At 36.7% G+C, this 15,749-nt stretch overlaps 1 protein-coding gene across 5 annotated transcripts in view; it reads left to right on the top strand.

Moving 5' to 3' along the window:
- Positions 1-15,749, top strand: part of Rmdn2 (regulator of microtubule dynamics 2) — a 66,885-nt gene that overhangs the window by 29,241 nt on the left and 21,895 nt on the right. For all 5 annotated transcript variants that reach the window (XM_051177862.1, XM_051177863.1, XM_051177861.1 and 2 more), the window contains 3 exons: positions 10,053-10,227; positions 11,339-11,441; positions 15,483-15,543. In XM_051177862.1, coding sequence (XP_051033819.1) covers positions 10,053-10,227; positions 11,339-11,441; positions 15,483-15,543 — 339 coding nt within the window. The remainder of the gene's footprint in view (positions 1-10,052; positions 10,228-11,338; positions 11,442-15,482; positions 15,544-15,749) is intronic.

Raw genomic sequence — 15,749 nt, 5'->3', positions numbered from 1 at the left:
CCTTTTATTTCTTCATTTTGTCTAATTTCTCTGAGTTGATCTTTGAGTGATATGTTGAACCAAAATATTGAAAGCAGGCAGCTGTGTCCCATTCCAGGTCTAAAGGGGCTTCTCCATCTTTCATCATTGACATGTTACCTTTGTGCTTTCATATGTAATCTTTGGTATATTGAAGCTATTTTCTTCCATTTTTATCATAAAATCATAAAAGAATGCTATATTTTGCCAAGGGCTTTTTTTTTACACTTGTGGAGATAATCTTAAATTTTCTCTTTGCCTTTTGTTGCTATAGTATATTATACTGGTTTATTTTCATATATTAAGTTACCCATGCATCCAAAAACAAATCCTACTCTGTTGTGGGGCATAGTCTTTCATGTTGTGTTGTTCAATCCTGTAAATCCTGTCTGCATCTACTTAAGAATTTTTTACCTAAACATTCATCAAAGATATTGGTCTATCATTTTTGTTTGTTTGTTTGTTTGTTTGTTTCTGTAATCTCTTTTTCTGGTGTTCTTATCCAGACAATGCTGACCTCATAGAATATTAATTAGAGACTGAGAAGATAGCTCAATAAGTAAAATGTTTGCCACGCAAACATGAAGACCCAGCACCCGTGTGAAAAATTACTTGCAGTAGCCCACACTTGGACTCTGGACACTGGCAAAGCAGAGACAGGCAGATCCATGGAACTTGCTAGCCCAGTGAACCCCTAGTTCCCAGTGAGGAACTCTCTCTCAAAAAAACAAGTGGTGCCAGTGAGATGACTCAGTGAGCAAAAGTGTTTGCCATAGAAACTTAACAACCCTGAGATTATAAATACAAAAGGAAAAAACTACATGAAGTTTTCCTCTACCTTCCACATAATGCTGCAGTATAGGTACCATACACATCACGTATATGTATGTATGTATGTATATAATTATAATTAATTAATAAACTAAAATATCCCAAGGTGGATGGTTCTGATGAATGACACCAAAGTCTATCTTTTGAGCTCACATGCATGTGCATACACATGAACACACACTGCCCCAGCCACACATATACATACACAAAGAGTATATTTCATCTTTCATCATTGACATGTTACCTTTGTGCTTTCATATGTAATCTTTGGTATATAATTTCTAAATATACTTGGATCTTTCATCATTCTTTCTGCTGGATTCTAGTTTCATTCTATTGTGATCAGAAAAGAGAGTCTGTTCTAAGTGTAATGGTGCACTTGTATGAATCCCTAGAGGCAGAAAAGACAGTTTGTGTATTTCAAATATTTTTTTCATTCATTAAGATTTATTTTGGGGTTTAACATATTATCTATCTTGAATAATGTTCTTTAGCTAAAGAAAAATGTGTATCCTGCTGTTGTCTAGGGCCATTATTGGGACCCATAGTCTGCAGTAATATTTGCATCATTTTCCAATCAATTTTCTGGTTGATATTCTTTCAGTACCTACAAGAAAAAAACATAGGACAATGGAGTCTTTTTATTACTATTCTGTTACTTTTCTCTTCAGGTCTGTCAAATATCATTTCATTTATTCAGAAGCTCTAGTTTCTGGCACACAACTATTTATTGTTATTTTTTAAAGATTTATTTATGTATACAGTGTTCTGCCAGCACATATGCCTGCACACCAAAAGAAGGCACCAGATCTCATTATACATGGTTGTGAGTCACCATATTGCTGTTGGGAATTGCACTCAGGACCTCTGGAAGAGCAGCCATTGCTCTTAACCTCTGAGCCATTTCTCCAGCCCTGTTATTTATTCTTAATAAATTGGCCATTTTGCTATATATTGTTCTTTATCTTTTTAAATTATTTATTTTTGAGATTATAATGTGATTGCATCAGTTCCCCTTTCCCTTTCTTTTCTCCTTCAAATCTACGGCCTCTTTTTTCATTAATTATTGTTATATACATATGTGTATGTATATATGTGTAGATGGATAGACAGATACATATGTATAAATAGCCCTTAATATAAGTCTCAGTCTATATAATGTTACTTGCATGTATGTTTTTAGGAATGACCATTTGGTATTAGATAACCCCTGGGTAAAGCTATATTTGTCCACTCTCGGCATTCCTCAGTTACCTCTAAGTCTTTGTGTAGACTTGAGGCCTTGTGCATTTTCTCCCATCTAGTTTGGCATGTCCGTTGTTATCCTTGGTTAGCTCCTGTTTAGACAGTCATGTTGGTGACACTTTATGGGTATAGCAAATACCCTGACTCTTATAATCTTTTCACCCCCTCTTCTTCAATGTTCCCTGAGCCTTCAGTGCAAGAGCTGTTTTATAGATGTATCAGTTGGGCAGTAGTTGCACTCATAACTTAATTATAACCAACAGATCTCTAATTAGACTTAGTGCTATTCAACAAAAGGGAAACCATGTCTTGTATTAGAAAACGTTACAACCACCAAGGGCTAGTGAAGTCATGGATCTTGGAGAAGACCCTACAATCATCACTTATACCCAAAAGAAGGGTAAGCCTTATCCCTCATCAAGGAAAATTTCTTGTAATAGTAGAGACCACCACATAAAACCACAAACAATAAAAATGCAGGGTCGAGGAACCCAATCCCTATGTTCTTTGTCTTATGTCACTGATTTTGACTTCAAGTCTATATTGTATATTAATGGCATGTTACCTTTAACCTATTTTAGTCACCACACACATGGAATGTCTTTTTCCATCTTTGACTCCCCAACTTGTGTTTGTCTTTAGAGTAAAATTGTTTTGTAAGCATCCCATAATTGGATCCTGATTCTTTAATCTGTTTTGCCAATATATATTTTTAATTGAGAAATTAATCCATTTACAGTTGATACAATAACTACTAATAGGAAAAACTTATTGGTGTTACTATTATTCTCTGTTATAGGGTGTTTTGCCCCTCATTTCTTCAATTAATTCTTTTCTTTGTGTTAAAATTGTATGTTTTATGATATGTTCTTATTTCCTTTTAAATAGGTTCTTTTTGTGGTTTTCAATTTTTTTTAAAAAAGGTGTAACAATTGATTTTAAACTGGTCTAAAATTTCAACAACATACAAAAATTCTATTCCTTTTTAGTTTCTCTGTTTTATGATGTTGCCAAAATTTATATCTGTATTATGTAAGCATTGATATATATTCATAATTTTATACTTTTCTTTTGAAATCTGAAAGAAAAGGTAGAGTTTCAAAACAGAATTATGTTAATAATCAGTTTAGTATTTATTCATGTATTTGCCTATACTGGAGAACTTAACATTTTTTAATGTATTTGTTGTTGTTTTGAGACAGGGTCTTGTCAGGTATGACCTTGAACTATGTCAGCTATATCCTCCTGTCTTCATCTCCTTAGCATTACAGGGGTGTGTTGTCACCCCCCAGTTTACATGGGATAGGGTATTGAACCCAGAGCCCCATGAGAAGTAAGCAAGCACTTCACTAACTAAGCTATATCTCCAACCTGTTGTGAAATAGTACAGGATGCACATGTGGGTCCAGAGCTTGGTTGTATCCTGGTTATTTTACCTTCTACACATTCTCCTATGGAGTTCTTATGCAGAGAGGAGATAATTTCTTAGAATGAACATTTCTACCACACAAACAGAATAAAAAGTAGAAAAAATTCTGAATTGATTCTGAAAGGAATATTAAGACTTCATCACTTAGCAGGAATAGATCCAGCAGAAATTGTGGTACCTTTTATTAATGCTGAAATTTCCTCATTACGGGCAGAAAATGAACATTCACAAAGAACTTGCAGTCATTTGGGGGGAGATTTGTGCTATTACATATTAATATTATATATAATATACTAATGTAATTATTAACTCTATAATTTTTAATATTTACATATATTCTCATGATATTATTAGATTTTTCCAGAACCTCTTAATATAGTTACTGACTCTCAATATGCAGAGTTGTTTTGCATAACAAAACCACTAAACTTATTCTAAATGATTCAGAAATACCTTTGTTATTCATTTATTAAAAGAACTAATCAGAAATAAAATCATCCCTTATGTATGTAACACATATCAGATCCCATACAGATCTACCAGACCTTCTAACACAAGGTAATGTTAGAATTGGTAAGCTATTGGTAGGAAATGTGCTAGAAGCTTCAGAATTTCATAAGAAACTCCATGTTAATAGCCAGCCTTTGAAGAAAGGTTTTTCTATCTCTTGGCAAAAAGCCAAGGAAATGTCCTAGTTGTTCTTTGTATAACCGAACTCCACTACTTGTAGAAAGTAACCCTTTGAGGTCTGAAGAGGCTGATTCTTAATTACACATTTATTAGAAGTTATGGGCATCTTGGGGATACATGTACAAATTAAGACTGGCAATGCTCCAGCATATAGTAAATGAAACAGTTTTTTTTTAATGCAACATAAAGCATATTATAGATATATATCCCACACAACCCTACAGAGCAAGCACTTTTAAAATACACTTAATAAACAGAAAGGGTTAATAAAGGCCCCCCAGAAATATATTATAAATGCATTATTAATGTTTTGTTTTTTGTTTTTTGAGACAGGGTTTCTCTGTGTAGCCTGTCCTGGAACTCACTCTATAGACCAGGCTGGCCTCAGACTCACAGAGCTCTGCCTGTCTCTGCCTCCCAAGTTCTGGGATTTAAGGCGTGAGCTACTACCACTTGGCTAAGTTTAAATTTTTAAAATTCTAATGAGAAAGGAATGACAGTTGTGGAAGGACATTGGATAATAGGAAGAACTGCTAATTAAATCAGCCTGTATACTTTAAAAATGTATTGACCTCAGAATGGAAACCAAGATATGTGTTACTTGGGGAAGAGGTTTTGATTTTGTTTCCAAGGGAGAAGAAAAGCTATGGATACCATCAAAATTGATAAAGAGTAGATTAGAACAGGAGAGAACTCTTGATTAACAGAGGTGATAGTTCATCAAACATTATGGTCATTCAATCTAAACTAATGTATAAAACTAACAAATGCCTTTTATTTGATCAGATATAACTTACCAAAAAAGGAAACTCCCCAAAGTTAAGGTTGGGGCAAGGTTATGGTTTTGTCTTTCCAGGAGAATGGAGGCCTCCAACTAAGGAATCTGAAGACCACTACACACATTAGACATCTGAAGAAAAGGACAAATAATCCAGAGAAAATGTCCCAAAAAAAGAGTAAATTGCCTAATGATATAGAACATTTCTAACAGGATAAAATTTCATAAATCTTCCCAAATGCTTTGTTTCTGCTGTTCTCTACAGACATATAATGCAAATAGTCTTTATGTAGTCCCAGTTCAATGAAAAATAAAGCTGGTCCCAACTAAGAATCTAAGCAATAATGAAGAGACTACCTTAAATGAGATTGATGACTACCTTAAATGTCATCATAGAGCCTTCACCCAGTAGCTGATGGAAGCAGAAGCAAAGATTCACAGCTAAGCACTGAGCCAAACTCCTGGAACCCAGTTATAGAAATGGAGGAGTGATGAGCAAAGAGGTCAAGACCATGCTGGGGAAACCCACCAAAACAGCTGACCTGAGCAAGTAGGAACTCACGGACCCCAGTTGGGGAACCAGCATAGGACTGAACCAGGCCTCCTGAATGTGGGTGTCAGTTGGGGGACCTAGGAAATCTGTGGGGCCTCTGGTAATGCAACCAGTATTTATCCCTACTGCATGAGCCCTCTCTCAGCCTAGATACATGAGGAGGGCCTAGGCCCTGCCCCAAATGATGTGACAGACTTTGATGATCCCCAATGGGAGGCCTGACACTCCCTGAGGAGTAGATTAAGGGTGGGATGGGGGGCTGGTAGGGGGCATGAGAGGATGGGAGAGAAAGGGAACTGGGATTGGTACGTAAAATAAGATTGCTTTTAATTTAAATAAAAATAAAAAAAAAAAACAAAGCTGGCTTTGGAATTGGAGCATGACTCTCTCCTTCTCTAAACCCAAGCATGTTTGTTAAAAGGAAATCCATAATCTCCATCTCTGACAGAAAAGCCACTAGGTAAGGAAAAAAAGAAAAACCAAAATTGCGTGACTATTCTATTACCACTATCACATGATTCTTTAATTGTACTCCTTACAACTTTTCTTTAGGTATAAATATTATCTCAAATGTATAATATATATATATATACATATATATGTATATATATATTATATATACATATATACACTTTCTGTTGTGATATTAATGGACATATAGAGTACTGATTCTAGAAAAATGTTTCATATACCTTCCTGTACATGATTTCAGGCTTGGGTCTGAATCAGGTAAGTAGAAATTAAGTTTGTGTACCCACCAGATATACTTAACAAATTGTTGTCTTTTAATCTCTCTGAGATCTGCTGTATATGACATTTAAAATATTGAAGTTTTCTACAGTGAACCATGACCATTCCTAACAGAGACTTTTGAGGTCTTCAAAAGGATAATGGGGCTCCACAACAATTCCACCTGATTGTGGCAATGCCACTAAGCTGACAAACACCACCCAAAGATCAGCTTTGGATTACAAACTGCTCAGGACAGTTTCAAAGTGGCTAGCTGAGATGGTTCAGCTTCATACACTACTCCAGCCAGGACTTCAGATAAGCCCTACACTTTCCCATTATACAGAGATGGGCAGCAAATGATAGCTTACTCTCCCAGGACTAGACATGCCATCACCACCCACCCCCAAACAACAGGAAGCAGCCTAGAGAACATGATACCCACATTCCCAAGAGGTGGGGAGGGTAGTTTTAGTAATTCAGTGGGTTATGGATATTTGTCATCATTTAGGAGGTTGGATACAAGTTGTTATTAGTAATGACCAGGAAAAAGAGCTGAGCAAAGACTAGATTCAGGGATCTCATTATGAAAAGAAAAAGGATATAATATTGAAATGGTAGGATAAAAGGGTAGATTATTGAATCTACTTTTAAACTTAGAAAGCCACTACTAGTCTTAAATATTTTACATTGGTATGAATTTTTGTATGTTGATACAAACTTAAGATTATTTTTGTTATGCTCTTTTTTAAGGTATTATATTGATACAAATTTAAGGTTATGTGTTAAAACATATTGTACTATGTTTCTACTCTTGTTTAATGTATTATACCTATTCATCTCACTTAACAATATAATATAAATTTCTAGTACTTGAAAAGTATTATTACATAATAAAGAAATGCAGGTTAGTAGTTAGTTACAATCAAACTTGAAGTCAGGTATGTTTTCAAGGTCACACATAGATATATTTTAGATAGACAGGTGGTCTTCAAACACTTCAGAGATCTACGGAACATGGCATTTAAGATGTTTTAATAACATAAGTCTTTTTAATGACAATGAGACATGTCTGATCCTGGCAGCCCCAATCTACTTCAGAGAAGATGATGGGCATCAGAGAACTTTCATATGTAATTTGCTTTCTTTGTGGCAAGAAACTGCCTTTGCCTTGATTCCTGACATTATGCTGTCCAAATTGGACAAGCTGGACACAAAAGAAAGTGACTGCTGAACTTTATCAAGACAAGGTAGGTCAGTCCTTCAAAATTACTGCTTCACAGAAAGATCTATCAGATATTCTAGGCCTGTAGGCTACAGGTGGATGACCCACCATTACAGAAGAACCTTGGGTTACTGTCTAGGCAGTCAGCTGTTTCTGTTTGTACTTCCTGTTTACTCAGGTAATATTATATCCTCAGGTCTCTGATGGAGTTGAAGATTAGATAATTATAGTTACAGTTTTCCTTGTTACCAAATTCAGAAAAGAAACTCACAAAAGAGGTGTAAAATATATAAAGTAGAAAAACATAAAAGCTGAATTGCTTATCTAGGAAAATGTTTGCAGTCTTAAAAAATAGTTATGGGTTGATGATACAAGTTAGGATAGAAGGTGAATTAGGTACAAAACTTTGGACTCACCAAGATAGGATAGATAATGGAGAATTTTCTCCAAATATGTCAAATACAAATGGATTGGACATTGTAAATTTAATTTTTACTTTGTAATTGTTCTTATTGTATATAACTTTTTTGTGTCATAGTTAAAACCTTGCCTTTTTATTTAGATAAAAAGGGGGAAATTTTGTGTGATATTATGATTTCATTCTGATGCTTCCAAGACTACCAAGAAAATTTTCTTTGAATCAGAGGGTGGAGCTAGCTACTAGCTGACTGAAATTAACCATAGAGGTTTTGGAGGACTGAGGTCAAATAGAGGGTCTTGGCTTTTTTGGATTGAGGAACGAGAAAGAAAGTAGGTACTGGTTGCTTCTCTGCCACTTCTCTGATCATTCAGGTTCTTACCTGACAGCTGACTCCCAAGTTTCTATGATAAAGAATAATTAGATAAATGCTTCACCAGCCTGAGAAATTCACATTTTTATTTGGCTTCAGGTTATTGTATATGGACAGTCTGGAGGACTCCTTTTAGCATTTCTAGTAGGGCAGATAATAAACTTGGCGTTTTAAAAATTTCTAAAAGTATTTAAATTCTCCTGTACTTTTGAAGGACAGTTTTAGCTGGTTCTAGAAATATTTTGTTATTTCTTTCTTTCTTATGCCATTACAAGGTATCATCCTTGGTCAACAAGGCTTCTACTGGGAAGTTTGCTAAAGGTGCTGATCCTTGACATATGCAGTTTCTTTTGCCTCTTTCAGAGTGCTCTGGTTTTGTCTTCAGCAGCTCAAGTGCAAGGCCCTTGGGTGGGCCTCCTTGGGTTTATTCTACTTGGCATCAACTGAGCTTTATGTGTACTTGTCCTTCCTCAGATTTGAAATTTTGAAAATTATTTTTTTCATGTAAACTTACTTTCCCTTCTTGTCTTTATTAGCCTTCATAATGTGTATTTAGTCAACACAATGGTATCTTCAAAGCCCTCTAGATTGCATCTATTTTCATTCATTTTTCTTTCACAATATTTTCAAATGGCACATTTTTAAGTTTGCTTTAACATGCTTTCCATGTTAAAATTTTCCATTACTCTCTTTCAGTGAATTTCAGTTCATTTAACATAATCTTAGCCCCATAATTTGTTTGGTTCTTTTTCATAATTTGTGTTTCTTTGTTGACACTCACATTTTGTTCATATGTTATTTTCATCATCTTTAAACCTTTGCTCAGCTTGCTTTCTTATACCATCTAGAGCCACCAGCTTAAGGGTGGCACCACCACCCACAGTGAGCTGGGCCTTCCCATGTCAATCATGAATCAAGAAAATACCCCACAGGCCATTCTGGTGGGACTGTTTCTCAACTGATGTTCCCTCTTCTCAGATGACTCTGGCTTGCCAAGTTAACTTAAATCTAAACAGCATAGAAAGTAGTATTCATTTTTGAAAACTAAAGTTAGAGCAATGGGAGCTTAAAAAAATGGCTCAGTCAGAAAAGTGTTTGCTCATGAGAACCTGACTTCTGATCCCCAGCACCCATGTAAATGCTGGGCACCGCCACACCCATGTGAACCCCAACACTGAGGAAATGGAGACAGGCAGGTCTCTGGCACTTCCTGGTCAGTGTGGCTACCAGGTTAACTCCATGTGAAATGAGCACTGCTATCTCAAAAAACAAGGAGTGGAGTAGCTAAAGGAGACAGCTGATGTCAACTTCTGGCCTCCACACATCATGTGCACCCCACTTGGTGAGATATTTACTCTGTCCGCACCTGTTGCACTGACAACTCCCATTGGGGGAATAGATCTGAGGCAGGGACCCCAGAGAGCTCTCTTGCTGGCTGGACAGAGACAGAGAGTATCCGGAGGCATCCTTGGGACAGGAACCTGCTGGCGTTCATCTGTCTCTGTTGTAAGATATTTCTCCCTGAATAAACATCTATTCAGCCTGTTTTCCCCTGATCCTTATTATTCCATGATAAGATGGGTTGGCATACAAATTGCTCAAGTCCTTGTAAATAGTCAGCTCTTGGACCTTTTTTCTGTAACAGTGGATGCCACTACATTTTCTAGCACAGAGTGGAATAATCTGACTTGTGTTTTCAAAGGATTCTCAGGTCATTGTGCATTAAGTCTAAAGGGAGTTGGTGGTTGTTTCTGCCATCCTAGGTATATTACAGCTAACACAGACACCGAAGAGCAGAGTTTCCCAGTCACTAAGGCTTTTAACACACACATAGAAGAACTAAAGTTGGATGTCCTCCTTCAGAAGGTAGACCATCTACGGATAAATGAGTCTGACAAGATGGAGAGTTTTGAGCTACTTTGTGACCACAAGGAAAAGGTAAGAGCTGCATGATAGGAAAATGTTCCTGCAGCTTTCTTTTTTTTATTTAAGTGCTATCCTGTTCATATTGGAACTCTAATACTGTGCATAGGAACATAATGATTGATGCATTTTTTATAAAATGAGGAATTGTTTAATTAAATTTGTGTTAATTGGGTTTACCTAAGCTCACAAAAACAGGAACCAGACTTATATAGAGTTATTTTTATTTTATTAACTTTGATATGTAATGCATGTTTTATAATTTTATAACATAAAGAATATGACATTATTCCCCAGCATGTAGAATGTTTTCTCTGGAGAGAATAAAACTTGAAGTTTTCTATATTGCTATCAATATACTATCTATCAATATTTTTAAAAGTTGCTTCTATCAATAGTCATTCTGTAGTGTTTAATGTTGGACTTGAATTTAAGAGTTAATCTGTGTCACCATCACTAATGACAAAAGGGATCTAAGGGTTCATGATAGCTCAAGGAGAAATAAAATCTCTTTTTTGTCCAAGAACATTTTAAGTCTAACCTTGATCTGCAGGTTTAGCAACTCCAACACACAATGTGACTCCTAACTGATTAACACATAGTGTACAAATATACCAAAATACCAGTCTGTGCTCTGTAAAGATGGACAAGAATTATCTGTCAATACAATTTTAAACTTGTTTTAAATATCTACAATTATATTTAGGTCATTTAGATAAAACTTGTATTGTCTCTTTTGAGTATATGCACTCCAGATTACAAATACTATCTATAATGTTCAGTAAGCTACTTATTATACTGGCAGTAGACAAACTTACAAAGGATGAGAGAGAGGGTGCCCTAGTCCAGGGAGACTGTGTAGGTTCTAGCACCTGTCAGTTCCATCCACAACACGGTTGAATCTAGTTTCTATTTAATATTAATTGAGTTATGATCCAAATGTAACACTTAATTTTATTTCTTAGCCATACATATTTGGGCTTAAAATGGTAAACATCCATATGTATAAATTCAGTCATCTAAAAATACTATTTTATCTGACTAATTTTTTTAAGGTACAATGAAATCAAATATGTCAGTGTGGACAAATGACGCATTAATTTAGTATGTGATTCTATCTTTCCAGTTTAGTGAGGAAATAGAGTTTCTGTGGCGGCTTGCCCGTGCCTATGGAGACATGTATGACCTGTCTACAAATACTCAAGAAAAGAAACATTATGCTAATATCGGTAAGTAATTTGTCAAGACTGGTTGTTCTCAGGTGGCATTATTTTCCATAATAAACTATTAGTAGTTTTAATTCACACAATCATCTTAGTTAAAGACTCATTCTATTTCAATATATTCTTTACACAATCTCAGAACAAAATGGCCTTCCAGGACTAAAGTGTATGCTCCTTTAAAATAATTGAGCTAATAATATTAGAGCAGGGAACTAAAAAAACTCTGATTTCATTTTTTAAAGTTTATGATATCACAGGAAGCTAAAACACCTGTGCTAAGCAGCTGTTAACCCAAGGAGGGCTCTTTCTGCCATTTCTCTGAGGAGGCACGTCTGTTTGTGTGTGTGTGTGTGTGTGGTGTGTATTTGTGTGTGTGTATGTATGTGTGTCTGTGTGTGTCTCTCTCTGTCTCTGTCTCTGTATCTCTATCTATCTATCTATCTCCTTATTCCCTTCTTATTCCCTTCCCTTCCCAATAAACTTTCTGACAATGTTTAAAAAAAAAAAAAAAAAAAAAAAAAAAGCCCAGGAGGATTAAGGTCGCCAGCTGTGGCCATTCACAGTTCAACTCATAAACTCACAACTCATTTCCTGTGGCACACAGGTCTAGGAACATAGAAATAACCCCTCAGATGTCAGGAATTTCCAAAATTTGCCTGCATGAACAAAGTCAGCCCTGATTTGATGGGTGCATGGTAATCCATTATACTGCCACAGATACATTTTGCATATATTTGAAATTTTCCACAATAAGAACAATCACAATAAAAACCAAGGAGGATGTCAGAGCATTGCTGTAGGACATTGTGTTTAGGGCCCACTGGGTGTCAGAATGCTGTCTTGTAAAAGCCCCTGAGCTCCTGTCTCTCTGATCTTCAGAATAATTGATGTGGTGGTTGGATTTTACTCTCCTTTTGTTCCAAAGCTTTCTCTTTTGCTGGCTTTTCTGTGATAGTATGAGAAAGAAATAGTAAGTGAGAACACCTCCAAGTCTAGTCCTGGCATATTTCTTTCCATAAAGGATGTATCACCAGAATCTTCGGTGGTCCTCAGGAAGATTGTCTTGCTCTTTAATCTCTCTATCACTGGAGGAAAATGAGAAACTTCCCTCTTGTCCTGTTCATATTTATCCTTCACCTTCCCAGAGTCAGTTTTCTGTAGCAATCTAGTTGGCAGGAAATATACCTAGTAGAGTTCTAGAAAAGAGATTAGTTTCAAAGAAAAGAACATTTCAACCAGAGTCTAAAAGGATTTATATTCATATCTGCAGGGGGGACAAAGCATATTGATGTAAAAACTGACATCCATCAGCAGTAAAGTATTTCTTTTTCTAGCACTTCCTTTTCTTGGATGTTCTGTTAGCAGATGGGACTAGGAGTACAAACTATATGAGGTCTTAAAATAGACTGAGCGGGTCCTCTAACACTGTTAGGAAGGCAGTACTGTTCACATAATCATTTATAAAGAGATCAACAGAGATGGGCTATTATTGTAAGAGTTCTGGGTGTCCAGAGTGTATAGCAGGAGCTAGAGTTGATAGCTAGAGCCAGGGAAGTTTTCTTGTACAGGTTACCAGTTCCCACAGGTACAAATTTTTAGCCCGCTTTAACTGTCAATTTGACAGAGCTGAGAAGGGAGTCTCAGTTGAGGGACTTCTTAGATTGGATTGTGGGCATGTCTTGATTGATAATTTCTGTAGGAAGGCCCAGCCCACTGTGCTATACCATTCCTTAGACACATCGTCCTGAACCAAATAAGAAAGCATGGACCTGCAACCATCATTCTTCTGTGCTTTCTTGATTGTGAGTGAGTTCCTTGGTTAAAAGTAATGCTGTGTGGAATAGCAGGCAGGCCTGGGTTTACGTTCTTTCCCTGACTTCCCTCAATTGTGGTCTATGATCTGTAAGCTGAAATAGACCACTTCCTCCCTAAGTTGCTATTGGTCATGGTATTCGTCACAGCAACAGAATGAAGCTAGAACAGGAGTATGACACAATAAAATGGGAAAACAAGATGAAGGAAATCAAGAGTAAATCCAGTAGTGCTTAGGGTTGAAATGAGGTTTATCCTTAAGAAGAAAATTTACATTATCACAGCAAAAAGAGAGCACTGCTTTCATTTAATCAAATATTGAAATAAAGCAATAGGGCTCACTTTCATTTGTACATTTAAGAAATTAATTCAAATGTTACTGTCTGGGAACAGTGTTAAAAAAGTGTAGAGAGGAGGTGTGAAGAAGGACGTAAGAAGGGACACATGTGAGTATGAATGACACTGCCACACTTGAGAACTCACTGTATAGAAAGGACAGATAAGTGGCCACCATAACTCAATGTATAAGGAATATATGCTCAGTAAAGCCATGATCAAGTACACTGGGCTAAGGGCAAGGATTCAGTCCAGCTCTTGAGGAACACTGAGAGTTACTGAAGTGGTTTTCATCATCAGTTTGTGTGTGATGTCATTCAAAATTCTTTTATAAAACCCAGTATTCCGTTATGCAATACATTTTCAAAGCGTGATCTTCTGTTTACTTGTATTCCAAGAAAATTATTATTCTCATGCTTAAGGGGGCATTTCTATAATACCTAAACAATCAGTATGAATGCCTATTCTGTAAGAAAGTGTCTGTTCTTTGAGGGTGAAGAGGAGACTATATAGCCAGCCTGGATGTGGCCCAGCTTCCTCTATTATCCTCAGAGTGGTGGGTTCAACACTATTTAAACCTGTGGTGGTGCTAAAAGTTTTCATTTGACAAGATAGCTGAAGTATTGATTCATATCTAAGTTTCTGTTTTGAGACAGCCTTGCTGTACAGTGCAAGCTGGCCTCAAAGTCACAACCCTCGTGCCTCAGACTTTCAAGTGCTAGAATTGCAGGTATGCAGCAGCGACCAGACTCAGCTTAGTTTGTTTTTCACATTAAAGAACACATTTTTAGCTGGATGTGGTAGTTCATACCTGTAATCCCAGTACTTGAGAGGCTGATGCAGGAGGATTGCTGTGAGTTCATAATAGCTTGGGAGTTCCGTATCAGTCTAGACAACAGTGTGATACCCTGTCTCAAAAGAAAAAAAAAGGTAGGGGAAATAAAAAGGAGCATGTTTAGTGTTTAATGTAAAAATAACTGTCCCCTTTGATGTTTGTTCAGTGGTAATACCAGTTATTACTAAAAGGCTTTAAACTTTTTCCATCTCAGATTGATTTCTACACAAAATGTATAAACTATAACACCTTGAGCAAGTAATAATTAGAGGCTGATTTTAGGTGATCCATGTTTAAGCCACTCAGCCACTTTTGTAGAATGATCTTTTGCAGGTATTGGCTTCAAGACATGAAGAGGGATGGAAGCAGGGAAGAAAGAGGCACAGAAAAGTTCTCTTTTTGAGAGTCTCAACACAGTCAAGCATAGAGGACCTTTATGAAAAACAGTTCTCACATGACTAAAAGCTGTCCTATAATGAGTATAATAATTTAAGGGCACCACTTATTCCCTGAACCCATTCTTGTTGTGAAGGAGCAGGCCGAGCCCCCTGGGTCTTCCCCACCCCTTCACACTCTCTCTACTGTCCTTTGACATTGTCCTTACTTTTCAATCAAGTTGCTTGCTTGCTGTATACTGAAGGCTGTGGGCCCTGAAAGACAAGGACCATCTCTAATTTGATGTTTTAGTTCCAGATGTTCACACAATATAACAGCTAATGAGCACTCAGCAATTGTCATTTGAATTGATCACAGGAAAACAGTGTTTCATTTTTAAGTATTGAGTAAGAAACTTTCCTTGCCCTTGCCCTTGCCCTTGCTTAAGCCAGTGAATCTAGTGGATCTCAAATATGAGTTCTCAACAAAAATCCTTGGAAGCCAGTAAAGCATAGATGACCCCCAGAGAAAACAACTGAGCCAGGTGGAGAATGTCCTCTTCTAACACGTTACATGTGGGACAGAGGCTTCCCACCCTAAGACCCTAGTTAGGAGCCGCTGACTTAGTTGAAGGAGCTACCTCCTACCAACTCCTTAGTGACAGTAACTTCAGTCTCTTTGTCTTTCAGGGAAAACATTAGGAGAAAGAGCTATCACAAGGGCACCCATGAATGGACACTGCCATCTGTGGTAAGTGCATGGAATTCCTGCAGCCTTGACATCACAGCTCTGAAGAATATGATTGCTGCATTGAGCTGCTGGCCAGCCACATTCACCACTCAGAAAACGATAGTGATAGCACAGCAACTGTTACTATATTTATTCTCACATATTTCTCATTAGATATGTTTTAAATGTGAGTATGTCACAAGACTCTAACAAGTCTCATGCCTTTG

Source organism: Phodopus roborovskii, unplaced genomic scaffold, assembly GCF_943737965.1.
Source record: "Phodopus roborovskii unplaced genomic scaffold, PHOROB, whole genome shotgun sequence".
Lineage (NCBI taxonomy): Eukaryota > Metazoa > Chordata > Mammalia > Rodentia > Cricetidae > Phodopus > Phodopus roborovskii.
The sequence above is the reverse complement of the archived record's forward strand: the minus strand, read 5'-3'. Positions and strand labels throughout refer to the sequence as shown.